Source organism: Melospiza melodia, chromosome 2, assembly GCF_035770615.1.
Source record: "Melospiza melodia melodia isolate bMelMel2 chromosome 2, bMelMel2.pri, whole genome shotgun sequence".
Taxonomy (NCBI): Eukaryota; Metazoa; Chordata; class Aves; order Passeriformes; family Passerellidae; genus Melospiza; species Melospiza melodia.
Genome location: NC_086195.1, coordinates 112,503,963 through 112,523,680, shown reverse-complemented (window position 1 = coordinate 112,523,680; position 19,718 = coordinate 112,503,963). Strand labels below are relative to the sequence as shown.

At 41.0% G+C, this 19,718-nt stretch overlaps 1 protein-coding gene across 4 annotated transcripts in view; it reads left to right on the top strand.

Moving 5' to 3' along the window:
• Nucleotides 1-5,048: 5,048 nt before the first annotated feature.
• Nucleotides 5,049-19,718, top strand: part of DOCK9 (dedicator of cytokinesis 9) — a 113,120-nt gene continuing 98,450 nt past the window's right edge. For all 4 annotated transcript variants that reach the window (XM_063149587.1, XM_063149584.1, XM_063149592.1 and 1 more), the window contains exon 1: nt 5,049-5,176. In XM_063149587.1, the coding sequence (XP_063005657.1) occupies nt 5,063-5,176 (114 nt within the window). In that variant the 5' untranslated portion in view covers nt 5,049-5,062. The remainder of the gene's footprint in view (nt 5,177-19,718) is intronic.

Here is a 19,718-nt window from a genome sequence, read left to right as displayed (position 1 = left end):
CTGTATCTGGGACAAAGTCAGTCTTAGCCAGATGCAGCAAAAACACTCCATTATTCTTTTCAGGCTTTGGGAGAATTTTAAAAAGGAGCTCAAATGAACCTACTCCAGCACATCATTGAATGGGTTAGTATGTTTGAAGATGCTAAAAAATCTACCTATCAGCAGTATTGTTTTAATTTAACTTTCACAGGTATAGAAAACTAGTAAATATTTTTACATTACTGATAAAATGCTATAAAAATGTAGCTTTTTATGTTGATGCCTTTCAGACCACCCAAACAAAAAAACCCCAAAAACCCACCCAGAAAACTCCTTACATCTTCTCTGGATTTTAAGATTCATTTTTAAGTTGTTTATTATTTGTAAAACCTCCAGACTGTCTGCTTAGCTAATATTTAGCGAGTACACCCTTGCTTCCTCTGATCTTTTAGCACCTACTCTGGCCATATCACAGAATAAGCTGAGCTGGAAGGGACCCACAAGGATCATCCATCCAACTCCTGGCCTTGCACAGGACATCCCAAGAGTCACACCATGTGCCTGAGAGCATTGTCCAAACACCTCTTGAGCTCTGTCAGGCTGGTGCTGTGAGCACTGCCCCGGGGAGCTGTTCCAGGGCCCAAACACCCTCTGGGTGAAGAACCTTTTCCCTGACATCCAACCTAAACCTCTCCTGGCTGTTTCCTCAGGTCCTGTCACTGGTCACAAGAGTGAAGAGATTGGTACTTTCAGTGACCTTGAGCTCAACAGCTCTTTCCCAACTGGAAGGATTTTCAGACCAGAAAGGTTATGATCATTTTGACCACCACAGCAACAAAACCCAAGAAATTTTATAATGTGAGCTTTGCTTTGAGTCCATACCTTGAGGGATGACTTAGATCACAGGATTTAGAAAAGCCATTGAACCTTAATTTAGAAATTGGGAAATAGAGCTTAGTGGGTCCTTAGGGATAATACCAAATAACTCCTCTTGTGGCTAAAAGAGAAGGACGTTACTCTACATGAGTGTAATTTCACCTGCCATTTATTGGTTCTCACTGTCATCTTAGCTGACAGATTAAAGGGACTTTTAATATTTGAAATTCTCTTATAAATCCTAGTACATTATGATCAAGGTTTTGTATAAGCTAGACAGATGCTTCTTCATTCCCTCACTGCAAGGCAGATTTTCCTGGCCTTTCCAGTTTGTCAATCATTTGTGTTAAAGTGCAATAACACTATTTCAGTAAAAAGAATGCCATATATAACATCATCATTACTTCTTAATATTCCTTCACTTTTAAATCCAAAGTTTATACCACAAGCATGAATCTTTTTGAGTTGTTCATAACCACACTATAACACTTCTATAATTTGACTTTTAAATATTCTTTGTACTTAGATGCCTTTCTTTCCTGTAAATATTTATATCTGCATCTACTTTTTTTTCTCAGATAAAGCTATGCTGCAAGTTTTGTATAAATACATTTTTGAATAGAATATTAGCATTCAATAGAATATAATTAACATCTTCACAGAAACCCATAATTATACAGTGACCCTTGCCAGGTAAAATACTAATCCCATTAAGCAACATGCCTAAATTTCAGCAAATCATGTTGATATTAGAAACTCGATAATTCTTTAATTCTATGTAATTCTTACTTTTGACTTTCAAGATTTTGCCAAAGAGTGTCATCATGTTATTTTAGCTCCAAAACCTCTTTGCTTTACACTTCTAATGGACACCAAATCAGTTTCTCTTCTTAATTTCTGGAAAAAAACACAGGTCAATTATTACCATGAATGATTTAGAATCCCATAAAATTCTGTGCTATGACTTAGTTGGTCTTGAAAGTTTAAATGTTCTAACCTTTACTGGTTGCTCTTTAGCATCCTTACTAAGTACTGATTGAACAAGCATTTGCAATTACATCCACGAAGTATTACTGCATTACTCAGGTTTCTATTAAAAAACAAATGCTTTTATGCATTGGCATTGTTACTCAAAGTTGTGTATTTCAAAGCAGCAAGGAAACCATGCCATTGTCTAGATTTTTTTCTTTCTTTATCCTTATATTTTAAAAAAATTATTCCCCTTGCCCTTTAGGCAATGATCCAAGACTTTTCATTCCTATATTTAGCTACTATTAGTCACTCTCATTGTTTCACAACTGTAATTTACCATTTCTGTTTATCAGCTTTCATATTTTCCTTTTGTTTTATACACAGAATTGTCACTGTCTTTTTCTTTCTTTAACTAAATGGATTTAGTTGTAAAGAAACTCTGATGATTGTCATAACCTAATTTTTTGGGTATCCTGTATGGTTTTCTTAAGTAAACTATCATTTACCAATTTTCCTACATATCTCTTCCTATACAGGTATCATTCAGAGTTTTTTCAGACTTGGAACACTGTCTTTTTTACCAGGAAAATACATAATATACATGATAATTATTTATAGAAAACAAACACAGTTAATTATGCAAACACAGTTAATTATGCCATTTTACATTCAAGCAATGGTTAAAATCTCTAGATTAAACTGGTTTTATATTGGTCAGAATTGTTAGAATTTAACCTGAGAACCTGAGAGCTCTGAAAATATCAAATTATTTAATTTTAGAAAATAATCATCTATTATTTATATAAAATCTAGGGCACGTTTACTTGTGGAGGTTGGAGATCTAGACATATCCTACAGATTGAGATACAAAAATTAAAAAGATGATCATAAGATAACTCATTCTAGCTAAATGTTTACATAACTGCTCATTCAGATAATCTCTCTCACCAGTATGCAATTTTCTGATTTATCAGCCTAAACATTGACTCATAAACACACCAGGTCTTGGACTTGTGAAAACAGAAACTCAGTGATCTTCACTGAGCCTGGCAAGTCCCACTCTCTGCACATTATGTCTTTCTTAAGGTATAAACTAGTTGGAACACTCAAGTTGTGACAGACATCCTACTAAAAAATCCCAGTTTGTGCATTTGAATAAATGAGCTTTTGATGCAGGTCTGCAGAGCATCTGTAGGAAAGATCCTTCAAGGACAAGAACTCTGTGTAAGATACACATTTGTGTGTTTGAACATTTTTTATCCTCTGTCTTTCTGAAGGAATTACCTCAATTACTTGGAATCTTATTAGTTACAGATGTATCTCTGAAGCAGCCAAAAAAGCAGGCCCTTTATCCAGCAGTGTGTGCACCCTCATACACAAACACTTTGTGCTATTTTTTGTCCACCTGAAAGCCCCCTTACCCCTTGTCCACAGCACTCAGTCCCTCTGTCCCTCCCTCCCTCAGTGGTGAGCTGTATATTCAGTGTAGAGAAGTGCTGTTAGTTTATATAAAAAGGTGCTTAAGAAGATAAAGGTGCACAAGCTCTAATGCTCTCAAATGCTCCAGGCATTTAAATGTGTCTGATGCCTGCATATCTTCCAGCAGTGCTGCCAGCCAGGCTCTCAGCAGGAACTCCTGGTAATTAAACAAGCTACAGGCATCCACACTTCTACAAAACCACAGAATCAAATTCTTAGGGGTGGAAAGGACTTGTGGAGATCACCTAATCCAACCCCCCTGCCAAGGCAGGGTCACCGGGAGCAGGTGATCTCCCTTGGCAGCCTGCTCCAGTGATCTGCCACCCTCAATGGAAAGAAGTTCTCCCTCATCTTGAGGTGGAAATTCTTGTCTTTGCGGCCATTGCTCCTCATTCTGTCACTGGGCACCATGAAGTGTCTGGCACTAGCCTTTTGAGACCTGCATTTGAGACATTTATATGCATTAATGCAATTTATAGGCAGTCTTCTCTTCTTTAGACCAAGCTCCCTTATTCTCTCCTCCTGAGAAATGCTCCAGAGCCCTCATCACCTTTGCAGTCCTTACTTAAATAAGGACACGTGCAACTTTACCTACAAACAGATACAATACGTGAGGGCAAAAAAGTAAAAAGGAAAGCCTCAGAGAAAAAGCTGGATTCATGAGCAGCACACATGCTCATACCACAAAACATTTCCCAAAGTTTTGGACTCTTTCACTTATACAGCTCCATGTGCACATGTGTCTACAGGTACAGAATCACGTAATGGACAAGGTTGGACGGGACAAGGTTGGAAAGGACCACAGTGGGGTGTCTGGCCAAACCTCCCTGCTCAAGCAAGGTCATCCCAAGCACAGGGCTGTGTCCAGGAGGTTCTTGAATCTCCTGTGAATGAGAATCTTTAGTCTCTCAGGGCAACCTTTTCCAGGGCTCGGTCACTCGCACAGTAAAGAAGTTCTTCCTTATATTCAGGTGGAATTTCCCGTTGCCTCCTGTGCTGCTGCTCAGCACTACCGAGCACAGCCTGGCTCCATCCTTTGCCACCCTCCCTTCAACACTGATAGACGTTCATGATGTCCCGTCTCAGTCTTCTGTTCTCGCGGCTGAGCAGGCCCAGCTCCCTCAGCCTGTTCTCACACGAGAGATGCTCCAGTCCCTCTCATCTTTGTTCCCCTCCGCTGGACCCGCTCCAGGACTCCCCGGCACCGTACTGGACACAGCACTGCACCAGGGCTGAGTAGCGGGCAGGATGCCTCGCTCCCCCGGGCAGGTACAACCAGCAGCGGCGGCGGCGGCAGCGCGGGCAGCAGCCCCGGCCGAGGCACCGCCACAGAGGAGCCGCCACCGCCGCTCCCGCCGGGGCGGGGCCGCTCGCAGGCGGCAACTTCCGGCTCGGCCCGGCCCCGCCCCGCCGCAGCCCCGGCTCCGCGCCGGGCCAATGGGGGCGCGGAGCCGCAGCCGGGCAGGTAACCCGGCGGCCAATCAGAAGGGCGCTGCGGGAACAGGTGGGCACGGCGAGGCCCCTCCCCCCGCCCCGCTGGCGGCCGCGCCAATCGGGGCAGGGAGGGAAGCGGGGAGGGAGGGGCTGCCCGCGGCTCCCGGCGGCGGCGGGGCTGCGCTCCCTGCCCGCCCTGCCCGCCCCCCGACGGCCAGCCCCGGCTGTCCGGCTGCCCGTCCGTCCGTCCGTCCGGCGGCCGCGCCGGGAGGGCTGCGGCGGCCCCGCGCCGAGGGAGGGAGGGAGCGCGGAGGCAGCAGCCATGGCACTCGTGGCTCCGGAGACTCGGAAGTTCACGCGGGCGCTGAGCAAGCCCGGCACGGCGGCCGAGCTGCGGCAGAGCGTCTCCGAGGTGGTGCGCGGCTCCGTCCTCCTGGTGAGTGCGGCGGCGGCCCGGGCGGGGCTCCGGGCCGGGCCTGGCGGGGCTGCGGCGGCGGCCCCCGGGAGCGGACGGGCCCTTTGATCCCCGGCGGGCTGTCACGGCGGCGGGCGGGCTCTGATCCCTCTGCGGCGGGCCGAGGTGCGGGGCGGGCGCTGCCGGCCGCGGGGGATGCGGCTCCCGGCGGGCACGGCCGGGCGCTCCCGCCGCTCCCCGCAAACTTCACCTGTGGAGCGGGCGGCTGGCGCCCGGCCTGACGGGACACGGCCGCTTTCGCGTGTGTCGAAATTGCGGCGCGAAAGTCATCTTTCATCTCGCTGCTCTCTTTACTACTAAGAGGCAGCTTTTCGTTGTGTCGTGCGGAATGGAAGATGAGCGCTGGCAAGTGCAGCAGGGATGTTTTGGTGTGTTGTTTATCCCGCTGTCCTGTACCCTGCTCGCACATGGTTGCTGCTCTCTCCAGTGCACAGTTGGGCGCGTTCATTTAATTGAAACTGCTGAAAGTAAATTTGTGTAAATAGTTGTCTAAACCAGGTGTTTTAGTTTAGAGAAGGCTGAGAGGGCATCGCTGTGCATATAAATATCTCAAAGGCAGGTGTTAAGAGAATGGTGCCAAACTGTTTTCAGTGGTGCCCAGTAAAAGGACAAGGAGCAATGGCCATAAACACGAGAATTTCCACCTCAAGATGAGGGAGAACTTCTTTCCATTGAGGATGGCAGACCACTGGAACAGGCTTCCCAGGGAGCTCATGGAGTTTCCCTCTCTGGAGACATTCGAAACCCACTTGCATGTGTTGCTGTGTCACCTCCTGCAGGTGACATGCCTTGGCAGGGGGTTTGGACTAGATGATCTCCAGGAGCCCTTTCCAGCCCTAAGAATTTAATTCTGTCCGATGCTGTACTGAGGCTGCAGGTGGTGACATCTTAAACAGCCTCAGTAAGACTTTCCAGGGTTTCTCTCCTGGGACTCTTATTCATGGTATGCATTTGTTTTCTTTGCGGTTTTGTTATCTCCAAGGGGAATGTTTCAGTAAGCATTTAACTCTGCGTAAGTGAAGAAGTTTTGGTGCTGGCATTCCTGATACTGGAAGCTGATCTGTCCTTTGTTCTTTGCTCTTGCTAAGTATGATCTTGTCTTTTTTTAAACCTCCTGTTGGGACAGTGTCTTGTCATAGGTGTGTGTTTTGAGAGTAACAAATGCTGTAGCTGTGATTGGAAGACAAATACCTTTTTTAAAAAAGGCAGTGGCTCTAAAACTAAATTGCCCTTTACTCATCTATGCATCACAGAATTTATAAAATATGCAGAGTTCAGAGTCTTCCTGGATACTGACAGCTTTCCACAAGGTGCTAGCACATCTACATGAAGTGAACATCCAAATATGTTAACACTTCTCCAGGGACCAAGTACTTACAGGGATCTGTGGAAAAAGAGTATATGTATTTTAAAATACTTTTAGTTTTGGGGGAGCACAAAGGAGATTTGGGTATTTTCATGACATAAATGGGTTTTTTTGCAGTAGTCTGCAAACCTGCCATTCCCTCCTCTGCCTTTAGAAGGTTTAACCTTTGGTCACTCATGACTATTGTCAGTGAGTTGGAAAATATTTATGTGCATCTTTAATTAATTCAGGTTGACCATAATAATGGCGAACCTGGATTAATTAAATTATTAAGTATGTAATAGGGTGATAGGCACTAATATCCCAGGTGTTTTTATGCTGTCACAGCAGCATGTTCTGCAGAATTTTATGGAGATTAAAGAATTGATGGTGTGGAGTGATGTACTGAGCTTATCCTGGATAAGTTCTTCATCAGCATTTTAGAGAGCAGAAGGGGTGACTTGCCATTCATGGTGACTTAACATTCATGTCAGGTTTTTGATCCTTTTATGTTAGCTTGATGCATGAAGCTGAATCCCCATCTCCTTCACTTAGTCTTGTGCTGAAGTTCACCTTCTTGTTTCAGCTGTATTTTACCCAGGCTGCTGTGTCTCTCTTACTATCAGTGCTGTTCTTTTTATCACTTAACTCCAATGTTCTTGTGCACACACTGTTTAAATAATGAAATAAAAGGCTAGTAATTGCAAGTTTACATTTGCATTTTCTTCCTCCTGTTAATATACTGTAACTCTTTTTGTTGAACATTGATATTTGGAATGAAATAGTACTTTTTTTAAAGGAGAAATTTCGGTGGGATAGTATTGTTTTATAGTCTGCTATAGAAGACTTAAAAAAATATTTGCATCTCTAAATTTGACAGGTTTCTTATCTGTTGGAGGTTCTGGGCTTTGTTATCTGAACAATCTCTTAGGCTGACCTGGTGAAAATACGAGTCTTACCAGTGTTAGAGTAGTTGTGGAATGCTTGGTTCGGATGTGGGACTTTAAAGTAAAGGAGACCCACTTTCCTTCCCAAGCTGTGTCTCACAGCTCTTTGATATAGCACTTTCCCAGGATTTTTTCAACTGAGTTGTCAACAAATTGTCATGCTTAAAACATAGTTCAGCACTGGTTACTAAAGGGATCTTACTGTCATCACTTGCCCATGAGCAAGTGCTGAGGATTTCCAGTACTGAAACACTGCTGTTGGCCATTGACTAGTGGTGCTGTGTAGAATCTGGAGGTAGGAAGGAATTAATTCCAACTAGCAGTTCATGGTGGATGGTCTGTCCAGATCTTTACAACCAGCTATTGCTTTGGACTGTACATCCCTGCAGCAGAATGTACTGAGCAGTGATGCAAAACATGCAGTCATTACTTGCAGTAGCAGATAAATGGGAACTACGAATATCTCTGAGCTTGAGTAGATTCTGTAAGTTGCTATTGTGGCTACTGTTTAACAGTTCCATCCATTTTTACAATCAACAGTGTGTGGCTAGATTAAAAAGGGAAAAGAAAAGCTTTGCCCATATTTAATGAGGTTTATTAGATCACATTACTAAAATATGCTTATTTTTTTCCATTTTATTAATGTCCTTGAGATTATATTGATGAAAGAGAACTGAAAACCACATGTCAGCAGGATAGTGTGGTATATCTTAAATTTTCAGATAGCTCTTCATTGGATCTGAAAGTCAGAGACTTTCAGCCAGTTGACAGACTAAATAACTTGACTGTGTAGTAAAAAAACATGAAGCAGATGTGGTTTGCCAAGCTAGTTTTCATCACAGAATGAAGCAAGCTGTCTTGTCAGCATTTGACATCTCATACATTCTCTCTGTTGGATATAGTTTGCTGAACCAACAAGTACAGTTTGGTTGGCTGAAAGGAAATCTTGTTATTTGGCAATCAGCTTTTCACTGTGTTCTAAGGCCCATAATGCATTTCTTGATTATTTGGATTCAGTTTTTATATTTTCTGCTTGACAGTAGCATCCTTGCTGAATATCCTCTTGTGCATTGTTGATGTTGTTTTGACTTCAGACTTGTCATGTGACTTAATTTGATGCCTCTGGCCACCCAAATACATTTATATCTGAGAGGGAAGATTATGGGGATGACAAGTGTGTCTCTTAAACCAGCAATCTTGCCAAGAGCAGTTTTCAATGCAGTTTTAGTATTATGCATAATTGAAAGTGATGTCTTTAAGTGATGATGAGTTACTCAAAGCATGTTGCATACAGATCAGTGTCTTGTTCAGTAGTATGTTAATGATAACTTATCTCAGTGACAAAATTACTCTACATTATGGTTATTTATAATAATATACCTATATTAGAGCTGACATTTAAGGATAATAAGCAATTAAGAAAATGTTTGGCCTGTGAAATTTGATCTGCTTTAGCCTAGCTGTAAATAAAATGCCTTTGTTGAATGTGCAGATAATGAAAATGATGAAATATGCCAAATAATGCAGCAAAAGTTGTTTTCCCCATGTCAAAATTAATATTATACAGAAGAAATTTGCGATATGGGAAATAAGATGAAATCTGAGAGATTCCCAAATTGCTCTATACATTTCTTCTTTTTGATTTGGATATGTAAAATAGATTTTAATTATTTAAAGGCTAGGACTGTATCTTAAGACAATCTTGGGCTTCATACATTAAGTTCAGATACCTGATGGAGCTCTTGAGTTCTAAAACTCTTTCAGAAATTCAGCTTTTCAGACATGGTAGAAAATCAGCATATCACAAGGAAATGGTTGGATCTCCTACTAAGCTTTTGATCTCGAATTCATTGGTATTCTTTCTTTTCTTTGTAAGAAGACTTATGTCAACTTGGTCCTTCCAATCCTGATCTCTGCTTCCTGTGAATCTCAACTCCATAAGAAAGGATGGTGAGGTGCACTCTATGCTGTGTTATTGCCAAGTTTTTAATACAATGTTTCCCCAAAAATACTGGCAGGATTATGTAGTATTTATTTTGGGGTTGGCATTTTCCTTTCTGATTCCTGTGTCATTTCATATGCTGTGTGCACAGAGTGCTTCTCTCCACAGCAGCTTCTCTGTATGTGATGAGCAGAGTATTTGGATCCTCATTAAGTGCCAGATTTCAGTCATAGTGTGTCTACAAAAGAGGGTTGACAGCTTCCTTTAGCCAAGTAGGAATTAAAAGTGGTATGTAAAGGGATGAGGAAGGACTGGGATCTTTTAGAGTTGATGGGTACAGAAAAGCAGGAAACAAGGATGAAGCTTGAGCTGTCTGTACATGGAATGTGAAATTGTATACATAAGGAATTTGGAAGCAGCAAATTGTTATGAATGGATGAATAAAAGCAGGGAGATGTGAACTGACACTCAAGATTTTAAAGGAAAAATTGTTGCTGGCAATGAACGTCACCATAACATATTTCATCTTGTAGGAACGTGCTAAAAATGGTGATGCTAATTCAGTCACTCTGAACTGCTGAACTTTCTTTACCTGGGGGAAAAAGCTTAGTCCTTGACCCTAAGAAGTTATTTTAGTTTATGGTATGTACTGCTTACCTTTTGTAAAGGAAATAAAAATACTCAGAGAATAAGATATTTTTAATAAAGGTGCTAATTTTATTTCTGCAAAGTGCAATATATAAACCTTTTGGATTTGGTACAAGATAGTAGAACACTTCTGGAAAGTCGATACTGCAAAGAAGACTCACTGGGTGTGACAGACGTTTCTGTGGTTGTAAAGATTCAGAGGCTGGACTACAGTACTAAAGTTTCTATTAAGAAATACCATTAAACTTACTTGAATATTAAAATTCTTGCTCAGGAAGGCAATTTTAAAAACAAAATACAGGACAGTTGAGTTTCTATGTGAACAGGTAGACGTTTAAACTTTCAACAACATTAGATCATTCTTGTAAGGTGCAATTTCTTTTTTTATTATTTTCTGGAATTTTTGTCTTTCCTGCTAAACAAGGATAATTATGTTTAAGATAGAAGAATAAGTACTTTATATAAGTAGTTTTCTATTGCAGCAAATGTTAGATATACCTGATCCTGTTTTGGGTTTTCCATCTTACTCAATATGGGATACCACAGCATACCTTATCTTTCCTCTCTTCCTCCTACTCATGCCCTTTAATCCTCAATCAGGATGTTTCTATCTAATTGGAAGTAGAACTCATTACACCTACATTTAAACTTGGGACTTTCACAACTCAGTGATTATTTTTTAAGACCTTGTGCAATTAACTTAAAGGCATGTATCTGACTTAAAGTCATTGGTTGTGCTACATTATGCTTCAATGCAAATGCTTCCAAAAGGTCTGTAACCACTCATCTTGAAAACTAGTGTAAACTGTCTTTTCTGTTGCATAGATGTGAATGCTCAAGTAATTTTTAAGCCTGTGTGGTCACTGGGCTCTCTTGTGAGTAGTGTGTACCTGAGATTAGATGACCATCAGAGATATCAATGTATATGCAAGATGAACCATTTGTGAACTTGTCAATTTTGCCAGATATTTGTATTTTTGAGGTAACTTGGAGATTATGACAAATTCATGTTGGTCTGCTCTAAAAATAATGAGAAGTTATTAATAAGTTATTGAAGCAAACAAGGGGAGGTCAGTTTTCAAGATAGCAAGCAGCTTGATTGTGGCCTCCTGAGAAATGTATGGCCTGTATTGTTTTTATTTAAGAATTTTTGTAATTGTTAGAGGTGGTTTGATGCCATGGTTCTTTATGGAGATAAAAGGTGCAGTAACATCTTCTGTGCTGGTGTTCAGGGAGCTTTCATTTAGACCTGAAGTTTCCGATGGTGGCTGAAGATCTTACCATTGCAATGACTATAAAAATAATATGTATTAAAATAATATATATGTAAAACTTCTTTCCTTAGCTAGTGTTTATTTTTATTTTGAAATTGAACAGTCTCAAGTACTTCATTGGGCTTGGGTACGCCATCATTTTACGAGAGTAAAGACAAATCCATTTTCCCTTGCCCCTCCTTAGATTGTCTGTGTCCATGGAGAGGATTAATTATGCAAGGCAGAAAAGTTGCAGGAGTAGTCCATGAATGACACAACACTTTTCTCATTGAAGTATTTTTGAAATAACTTATTTCTAAAGACAAGAAGATACTCCAATAATTCTGGTCAGGTAGCTTATTCAAGACCTTAATTTAGAAGATGGATGGATAGATGGATAGATTGATTGATTTGTGAAAGGTGGCTTGCATTCTGTCTTAGTCCAGAGGCACTGATGTCTTTGATCTCTTAAATTTAATAATCTATGAGGTAGTGGTAGCTATTGCATCTTGAGAAAGGTACAGGTTTGGTTTTTTAAAATTTTATTTTATTGTAAGTAAAGTTCTTTTTGTGAGAATGAAAGTAAACATGTATTATCTCAAAATAGAGATTTCTTCTGGCACTAAAAGTGCAATAAATTAACACACATTGAAACCTAACCCTTTTAACATTAAGGACTAGATTTCTTATATTAAGCAAGGGCTAGAATTCCATTGGTGGAATTGACTCTGCTTTAGGAAAAAGTGTGCTAGGTTATCTGAAGGTCTTCAGAAAGTTGATCAGAAACTCTGAATGGGGTTTTATGAAGAAAGCCCTTGTGGACCAAAAAGGTTTGGTCAGAGAAATTCAACATCTGTTGCTGGTGTTGTCTTCTAGTTACACTCCCATTGTGACCATTTGGGAGAAATAGCAGCTTTGCTGCAGATACATTAAGAAAATAAAAAGTCTTAATCTGACTGCAAAGAGTGAGGGATGGGATTCCCTGTTAGTGTAAGGATGGACGGCTGTGTCTGTTACAGCAGTTTGTCATCTCCCCATCTGTGCCAATGAATCAGGTGTAAGGGGAGGAATGGGGAATCCAGGCACTGCCTTCTGCACTCTCCTGCTGGGCCCAGGGATTCCTGGCAGTTCAAGTGAGGGGAAAAGTGAGGAAGAAGAAACCAAAAGCCTTTGTTAAAAAGTCTGGATCTGGCACCTCAAGCTGGTGAAACTAACCATTCCATTCTGTGACTAGGCAGTGTTACCTTAGGCCTAGTGGTGAATATCCATAATATAAAAAAAAAAAAAAAAAAAAGGGCAGCAGATAACTTCTCTCCAAGGGATGCAAAGGAGTGCCATGGTTCTGTCTCACAGTCCCAGGCTGCCTGAGCCTGGAAGGGACCTTTGGAGGTCAATTGGTCCAACTCTCTCCCTCAAGCAGTGTCACTTAGAGCCAGTTGCCAAGGCTGTGTCCAGGGAGCTTTTGAGGATCTCCAAGGATGGAGACTCCACAACCTCTCTGGGTGGCCTGTGCCAGTGCTTGGTCACCTTCACAGTGAAAAAGTGTTCCCTGATGTTGAGAGGCGGCTCTTGTGTTTCAGGTTGTGCCCGTTGCCTCCAGCCCTGTCACTGGGCATCCCTGAGCTGAGCCTGGCTCTGTCCTCCTTGCACCCTCCCTGCAGGTGTTTATACACATTGAGGGGATCCCCTGAGCCTTCTCCAGGCTGAACAGTGCCAGCAGTGTGATTGTCCTCATGGGAGGGTGCTCCAGTTCCTTAATCACCTTTATGGCCCATTGCTGTGCTCTCTCCAGTACACCCGTGGCTCAAGCAGACTGCAGGCTCTTTCAGACTGGAGTACTTGTTGGTGGCAATGTTAATGGAGGCTTTTCCTGCAATTCTAGTTTTAAACCTCTCGGTCCAGGCCAAGTTGTGGGTTGGGGCCCTCTCTGAATAGAAAGGCCCATTTCACTAGAGAACCAGCTAGAATTTTTCTTCAGCTCAGTAGCTGATGAAAAGAATGCCAGGTACCTTTAGAACAACATTTGAAATTCAACCCCTGCAAGCAACTGTGTCAAAACAACAACAACAAAAAAGAACATGAAAGTTCTAGATCATTTTTCAATCTGGAGACTGGGAAGAGGAAGAAATAAGTCAGCTGAGGCTGCACATTGCCTAAAAAATCAGATTCACAGTATTTCTGTGGAAAGGTTAAATGCAAATGCAGACCTTGTTTTGTGCAACATTCTCAGTAACGATAGTTCAGAAAGAAAGTGTCAACCTTATAATTCTGAGCAAGTCAAGGAAATGTGATTTAGACTGGCTTTTTTTCTCCTAACTGTATTTATTGTACTTATGGAAAATTTCTTCTTGTAACAATTCTAGGAAAGAATACTGAAAAATAAAAAATGTAGGACACCAACTCTACAAAAGTAGTCACTTTTCAAAATGATACCTTCCTCTTCTAAACTTGTTTAAAGTTTTTAGGGAAGAATGAACAGTGTTAGTCCTTACAAGTCAAAATTAAATAGTCCTTTCTGAAGTTTCATCTGCTAAGAAACATATTTTTTTTTCATGCAGTGGAAATATCAAGTGACCTCACATAAAATTAGCTAAGCTACCTAAATATGCTTTAAAACACAACTTTTCCCCAAACCCAAATAAAACAAGAGAAACAATGCCAAACCGCCCAAAATGAAAAAAAAAAAAACCAAGGGAGATGAACTCATAAATGTAGTCACAACAAACCTGAGAAGGAGTAATGCTGATCCATAGCTGCTAGGGTTCAGAGAAGCCTGTAATATAGATCCATCAGTGTAAATAAATAATCCTTAGCTGCTGCTTTGTGTACTTCTGTGTGTTTTTTGATACTCAGGTGGAGCTATTGACTTAAGAAGAAATGGCACGTTGACAGACACTGATCTGGGTTTGGAAATTTGAGGCATAGATGGAACTGTTTTTAGTACTTCCAGGTACTTTGTGGGTGGGGAGGAGTTGCTTGTTGAATTCAGAGATAAGACAGGAGCTTATATTTTGACTACTATAAAATTATTCTCCCAACAAAGAGTGGGAGAATTGAAATCAGAATAGATAAAGCTTGCATAATTTGAAGTAGAGAAAGCATTTAAAGATCAGGTTACATGAGTGCAGGATGTAATACATTTTACTTGTTATAACACCCAAATTGTAAAGTAGTTAATTTCAGGAGCCTGGAATTCAATGTGACTGAGTTTATAGACATAAAATTTGGTTTCAGCCTGCAAATCCAGAGCCTCCACTGCCTTTGGATGCTTTAGTTTTGATATGGAGATGTGATCTTGCTACCCTGCTGGTTACCCAATACACAGCTGCCCTTCATGGGCTGGAAGGAGTGCTGAAACATACATGAATGAGAAGGTGGGTGCTCCACAGAAAGAGCTGGGTGTTTTCCATGGAGAAGTGAATGTCAGTAAGATAGTTCTTGTTCTCATTTTAACAGGTTTGTCAAGAAATCAAAAGTCAAATGGAAATGCTGTGGGTATCAACATACAGAAAATAGGCTTGAGTTTTAAGGTGATGGAAGGGTTGTCATCCATTTTCCAGTTTGATCACATTGACAATACTATTTGTCAATCACACTCTGTTCTTTAATGTTGCATAATGGTCTTTATATCCTTTGTTTCAGATATATTTCAGTCCTGTCCTTCACCAGGGTGCTGATTCTGACAGAGAATCTGCTTGCCCTTCGCTTCCTGCCTTTCTGGGCTTGTTTGTAGCCATGCTGGTAAGGGACTACCAGGCAGCTGAATGATACAGAAGGGAAGCTTTGTGGAAATAAGATAGAAAGTGATCTCACCTAGCCCATGTCTCATTTTTCCCAGTACAGTGATGTTGTCAAGTGGCATTTCAGATGTCTTTCTGCCAGGCATATCTGCACCCACTTGCACTGGCACGTATATGTGCAGTGTCATGTCATCTCATCTGGTAGGTGGTTTACCTGAAAATTGTAGTAGTATGTTTGTCTTTAAGGCATGTTCAAGGAGGCCACACTCTCACTGTTTGCTAGTCCAAAAGGGATTTTAAATCTGTGTTGGTCCTCAAACGTCAGTGAGTTTAAAAAGAGCATTCAGGTTAATGAATAGATGACACACATCATAATTATTTGAAGGATGCTATTCTAGTTTCCTGCAGAAATTGTCCCGGGATTCTTGCTTGCCAGGCTTGTTATCACTTTGGAGTTATTTGCCTGGTATTGTATATAGCTTAATGTGGTTGTTATATTAATTTCTTCCCAGCCAGAGCATACAACATGATCCAGTAAGTTTTTCCTCACATTAAATATGAGGTTCCTATTAGGAAAGAAAGATCCACTAATCCTGCTGTATGCAGTCTTGCTGATAAAGTTCAAGGGACAATACACCCAGCATAATATTTTGGCAGCAATTCATCTCCTGTTGGGGAAGTTGGAACTTGTTCTTGGCAGAGCTCGGAACAAAGGAAAGAAGAAAGACCTGAACCTGAATGACCTTCTTAGACAAACTGAAAATAAAAAAAGGATGTTTGAGCCTGAAGTTTCTGCTGCTCTTACCTGAATACAGTAAGCTTGATTAAAAAATGGATTTTTTTTTCCCTAGTCTGCTGTATTGTTGACCATTATTTATTCCATCATAGTTTCATAATAAAATAATATCCTGTAATTACTGTCTTGGTTTGTAGCTCTCTGATGGAAATAATATTCTGTTATGGTTATTGTATCAGCTACTTAAAATCTCAGAATAATCACTAAGTTCGAGAAGCTGAAAGTTACGTGACCACTAGATGGAGTCCACTGAGCATATTTCAATATCAGAAATCCTGTGTTATGGCTTGCTGAGTTAAAAGGGGTTGGTGTTTTGTGTCTCATGCTTGGCAATAAATGCTCATTTATTCAGTTTAGATCGGCTTGGTCAACTTCCCAGAGTTCTTTGGGTTGTTCTTGGTATGTCTATCCTCAAGGTATATTTAAGTTTGAACTTAAGGCACAGAACTGGCAGATGCCATTGCTCAGCTGTGGATCAAAGTGTACTACTCATGTAAGAATGGACCTGTGAGAAGATTGAGCTTTCTGCAGCTCTCAAATATGGAACTTAAAACTATTAGCTAAGATATTTAGCGATTTGCAGCTAGCAGGGCTATAAATCTGTGTGCATCTCTCCATCAGTGCCTATATAATACCAGTCATATATGTATGTAAGGTTTGAAATAGCATTTCTGAGATTGCTTCATTTATGCCTCCTCGCTTCTCTAAATATATAAAAGGCATAATAGACACAAAAAATACCTTGTACAGGTAGGACAGATTAAATATTCCTCCAATTTTCATAAGCATTTGCATTTACTGTTGATCTTTGACATTTGTGGCATCTTGTATGAATGATAAACTGCCTCTGGTCTTCAGCCTGGTGCTATACTCAGTATGTCTATTGTCATGGTAGCTTTTTGTTTCTGTTGGATGAAAATCTCTTCTTAGGGTCTTGCTGATTGCTCAGATGCTCAGTCAAAATTACTGGGAATTTAACCATGCTGTTCTCGAGACTACCGCTGGAGTAACTACACTGGCTTTCTTCTGAAGGATGAAATTCTTTTGGAGCTTTTGTCTTTCTGTTTCAGTGGTTATTGTGTGGCTATCCAGTTTACCACCACAGAGTCATGGAAATACACTTCCTGAAATGCAGATATCTAGAAGTCACCTAGTGCAATCCCCTGCTCAAAACAGATCTGGTAAGAGCAGGTTGTTCAGAGACTGTGACAACCTGGTTGTAATACCCACAAAGATGGAAATACTTTAACCCCAGTAGCTTCATGGTTAAAGAGAAAGTAAATAAATCCTTTTATGCAAATGGAATATTCTGTTTCTGTTTCCTCTTGTTCTGTGGCTGTATCTTCAAGAAGAATCAGGCTCTTCTCTCCAGCTTCCCATTAGGTTTTGCAGCAGCAATAAGATTTCCTTTTAGCCTTCACTTAAGGCTGAACTATGCAAGATCCCTTAGATTTTTCTCATATGTGAAACACTATGATGGCTCTCCATTAGACTCAGTCCAATATATCAATATCTTTCTTGTCCAGAGGAGCCTGCTCAGCATGTTCAACTCCCTGTTCAGCAGGATGTCATCCTTATCCCCTCATCCATCCTTATCCACTCATCCAGACCACATCTGGCTAATTGTGCTACAAGGATGCTATGGGAAACTGCCCAAAACATTCTTTCACTAACAGTACTCAGTGTCCAATGCTGTCTCCTAGTCCACAGAGCCAACCATCACATCACAGAAGACAAACAGGCTGGTCAGGCATAATTTGTTCTGAGTAAATCCATGTGGTCTGCTTGGAACTGATATACATCTCTTACTCTCTATATGTCAAGAAAAGGCTTGCAGGAGAGTTTGCATCATAATTTTCCTGGAGATTGGAGTCAATCTGACCAGCTTGTAGTTTTCCATATTCTCCTTACCATTTTGGAGAGCAACTATGAGGATAACTAAGGACAATCCATATTGAAACATGTCTTCTGCACTAGTTTTGACAAATCAAGTGCTTAAGAATTTTAAGACAAAACTCACTGTTGTGGCCACAAAGAAACTTTCAGCATAGTTTCTTCTCTCTGAAGAAACCTTACTTCTTGAAGATAATTACCTGGTAAAACTCTTCTATGAAATCTCCATGCAGCAGTCATTGCAGAAACAGTATTTGCAAAAGGAACTGACATCTGAACTTTTGGTCCTCTGTGAGCACTCCTATTAAGTATGAAGTGTTTGATATACACTTCTTTTTACTCTTGCAGGGCTATTGGAGCTTCAAGTCTTTTCTGCAGCACAGCTTTTTCAGGCAGAAGTGAGTGTGTTGCCTTTGAAATACTGTCATTGGCTGGTTAAGGCACTCCAAAAATGTCAAGTGATGTTGGTTTTCACCTCTGGACTGAGGAGGCCTTAGGGCCCCATCTCAAATGTTCTGAGCCAGTGTACAGGCAGCTGCCAGATGAGAGGTGGTGCTTCTCCGCCTACAGATGCTGTCATGTTTTGTGAAAAGTGAAATTCAGTCAGGATGTGTAAGATCTCTGAGGAACCAGACGTTCAGTCATGTCAAGATGGCATTAGTTTGGGAATTTAAATTGTCATGGACAACTTTGTAGGTAAAACACAAGTACCTGCTGCTAATGTTTCAAGAGGTTAAGGATGTTCTTGTGGCTCTTATGCTGGGATTTAGGTGCTTGAATCCTCCCTGAAGTATGCTCTCTTGCAGATAGGGGGCTGTGTCTCTATGAAGTGTTTTCCTTTAGTCGAGGCTTTTCTGAAGACAGAAACATATTTTATAGTAACCCATTCAATTGGAAGATCTCCCTAGTTTGACCTCTACCCTCTTAACTGTTCAATTTCTGTCTAGGAGTCTCCAAGTTCTCATTTTGATACTGAGAATTTTATAGGATGAGCTGAAGATTTTACATCAACCGAGGCTGATTCCCTAACCTTCGTATACATTAAGCATTGTCAAATGGAAACATGTAAACATTGTTTAGAACTGATTGCTAACACACATTTAATTTGTACCTGTGTCATTATGCTTTCTTGGAACTCATTTGGTTGGCAAAGAATTGCTTAACATGTTGATTTGAAATCCTCCAGTTCCCAAGTGCAAAGTGATTATTAGTAATTTACTGTAATCAGAGGAGTGGTTAGGCCCTTAAAGCAATTTTGTTTTTTGGGTGGAAACTAGAACTTCTTTATTACTTTTCCAAAAGAACATTTCTCAAAAGTACATGATTCTGAATAATCTGGAGCTAACACACCTAAATAATTTTTTTGTCCTCCTAGTGCAGTCAGTGCAGATTGAATATAGTCTATAGCAGGGAGGAGCTTGCTGTTCCCCATATAAATGAGTGGTTTGGCTTAGGGGTGTAATGTTTGCAATTATACTAACACAAATAGCTCGTAAGTCTGCATGCTTTCTGGTGTAGGCCCTTTTGCATAAACCAGAAGAAAGCAGGCATTAAGGTTGTCTCCTCTCTGTAGCCTTACATTCCTCCCCTCCATTCCCTGCCTTATGGAAAAAAGACCTTTCCATAACCCAGGCTCAGCTAAAGGCAGTTTGCAATGTGTAGTTTGCTGCTCATATGTACAGTCCAGGCTTGTTCATATATTGATTTGTTCTGCTTTGGTATTTTTACCATTGGATTAAGACTTTTACCTACCTTGAGCTGTCTTTTAGCTCTCTTCAGTGGGCAAAGTGTAAGAATTTTTCCAGCCTCCTCTTTGTCCTGGTTCTGGCCAGGACAGGGTTAATATTTGCAGTAACCAGGAGGGGCATGGCTTTTTCCTAGAGGTTACTCTCTACCACCTTATGTCATTTTCTGGGGACAGGGGAAGGGGTCTATTGCA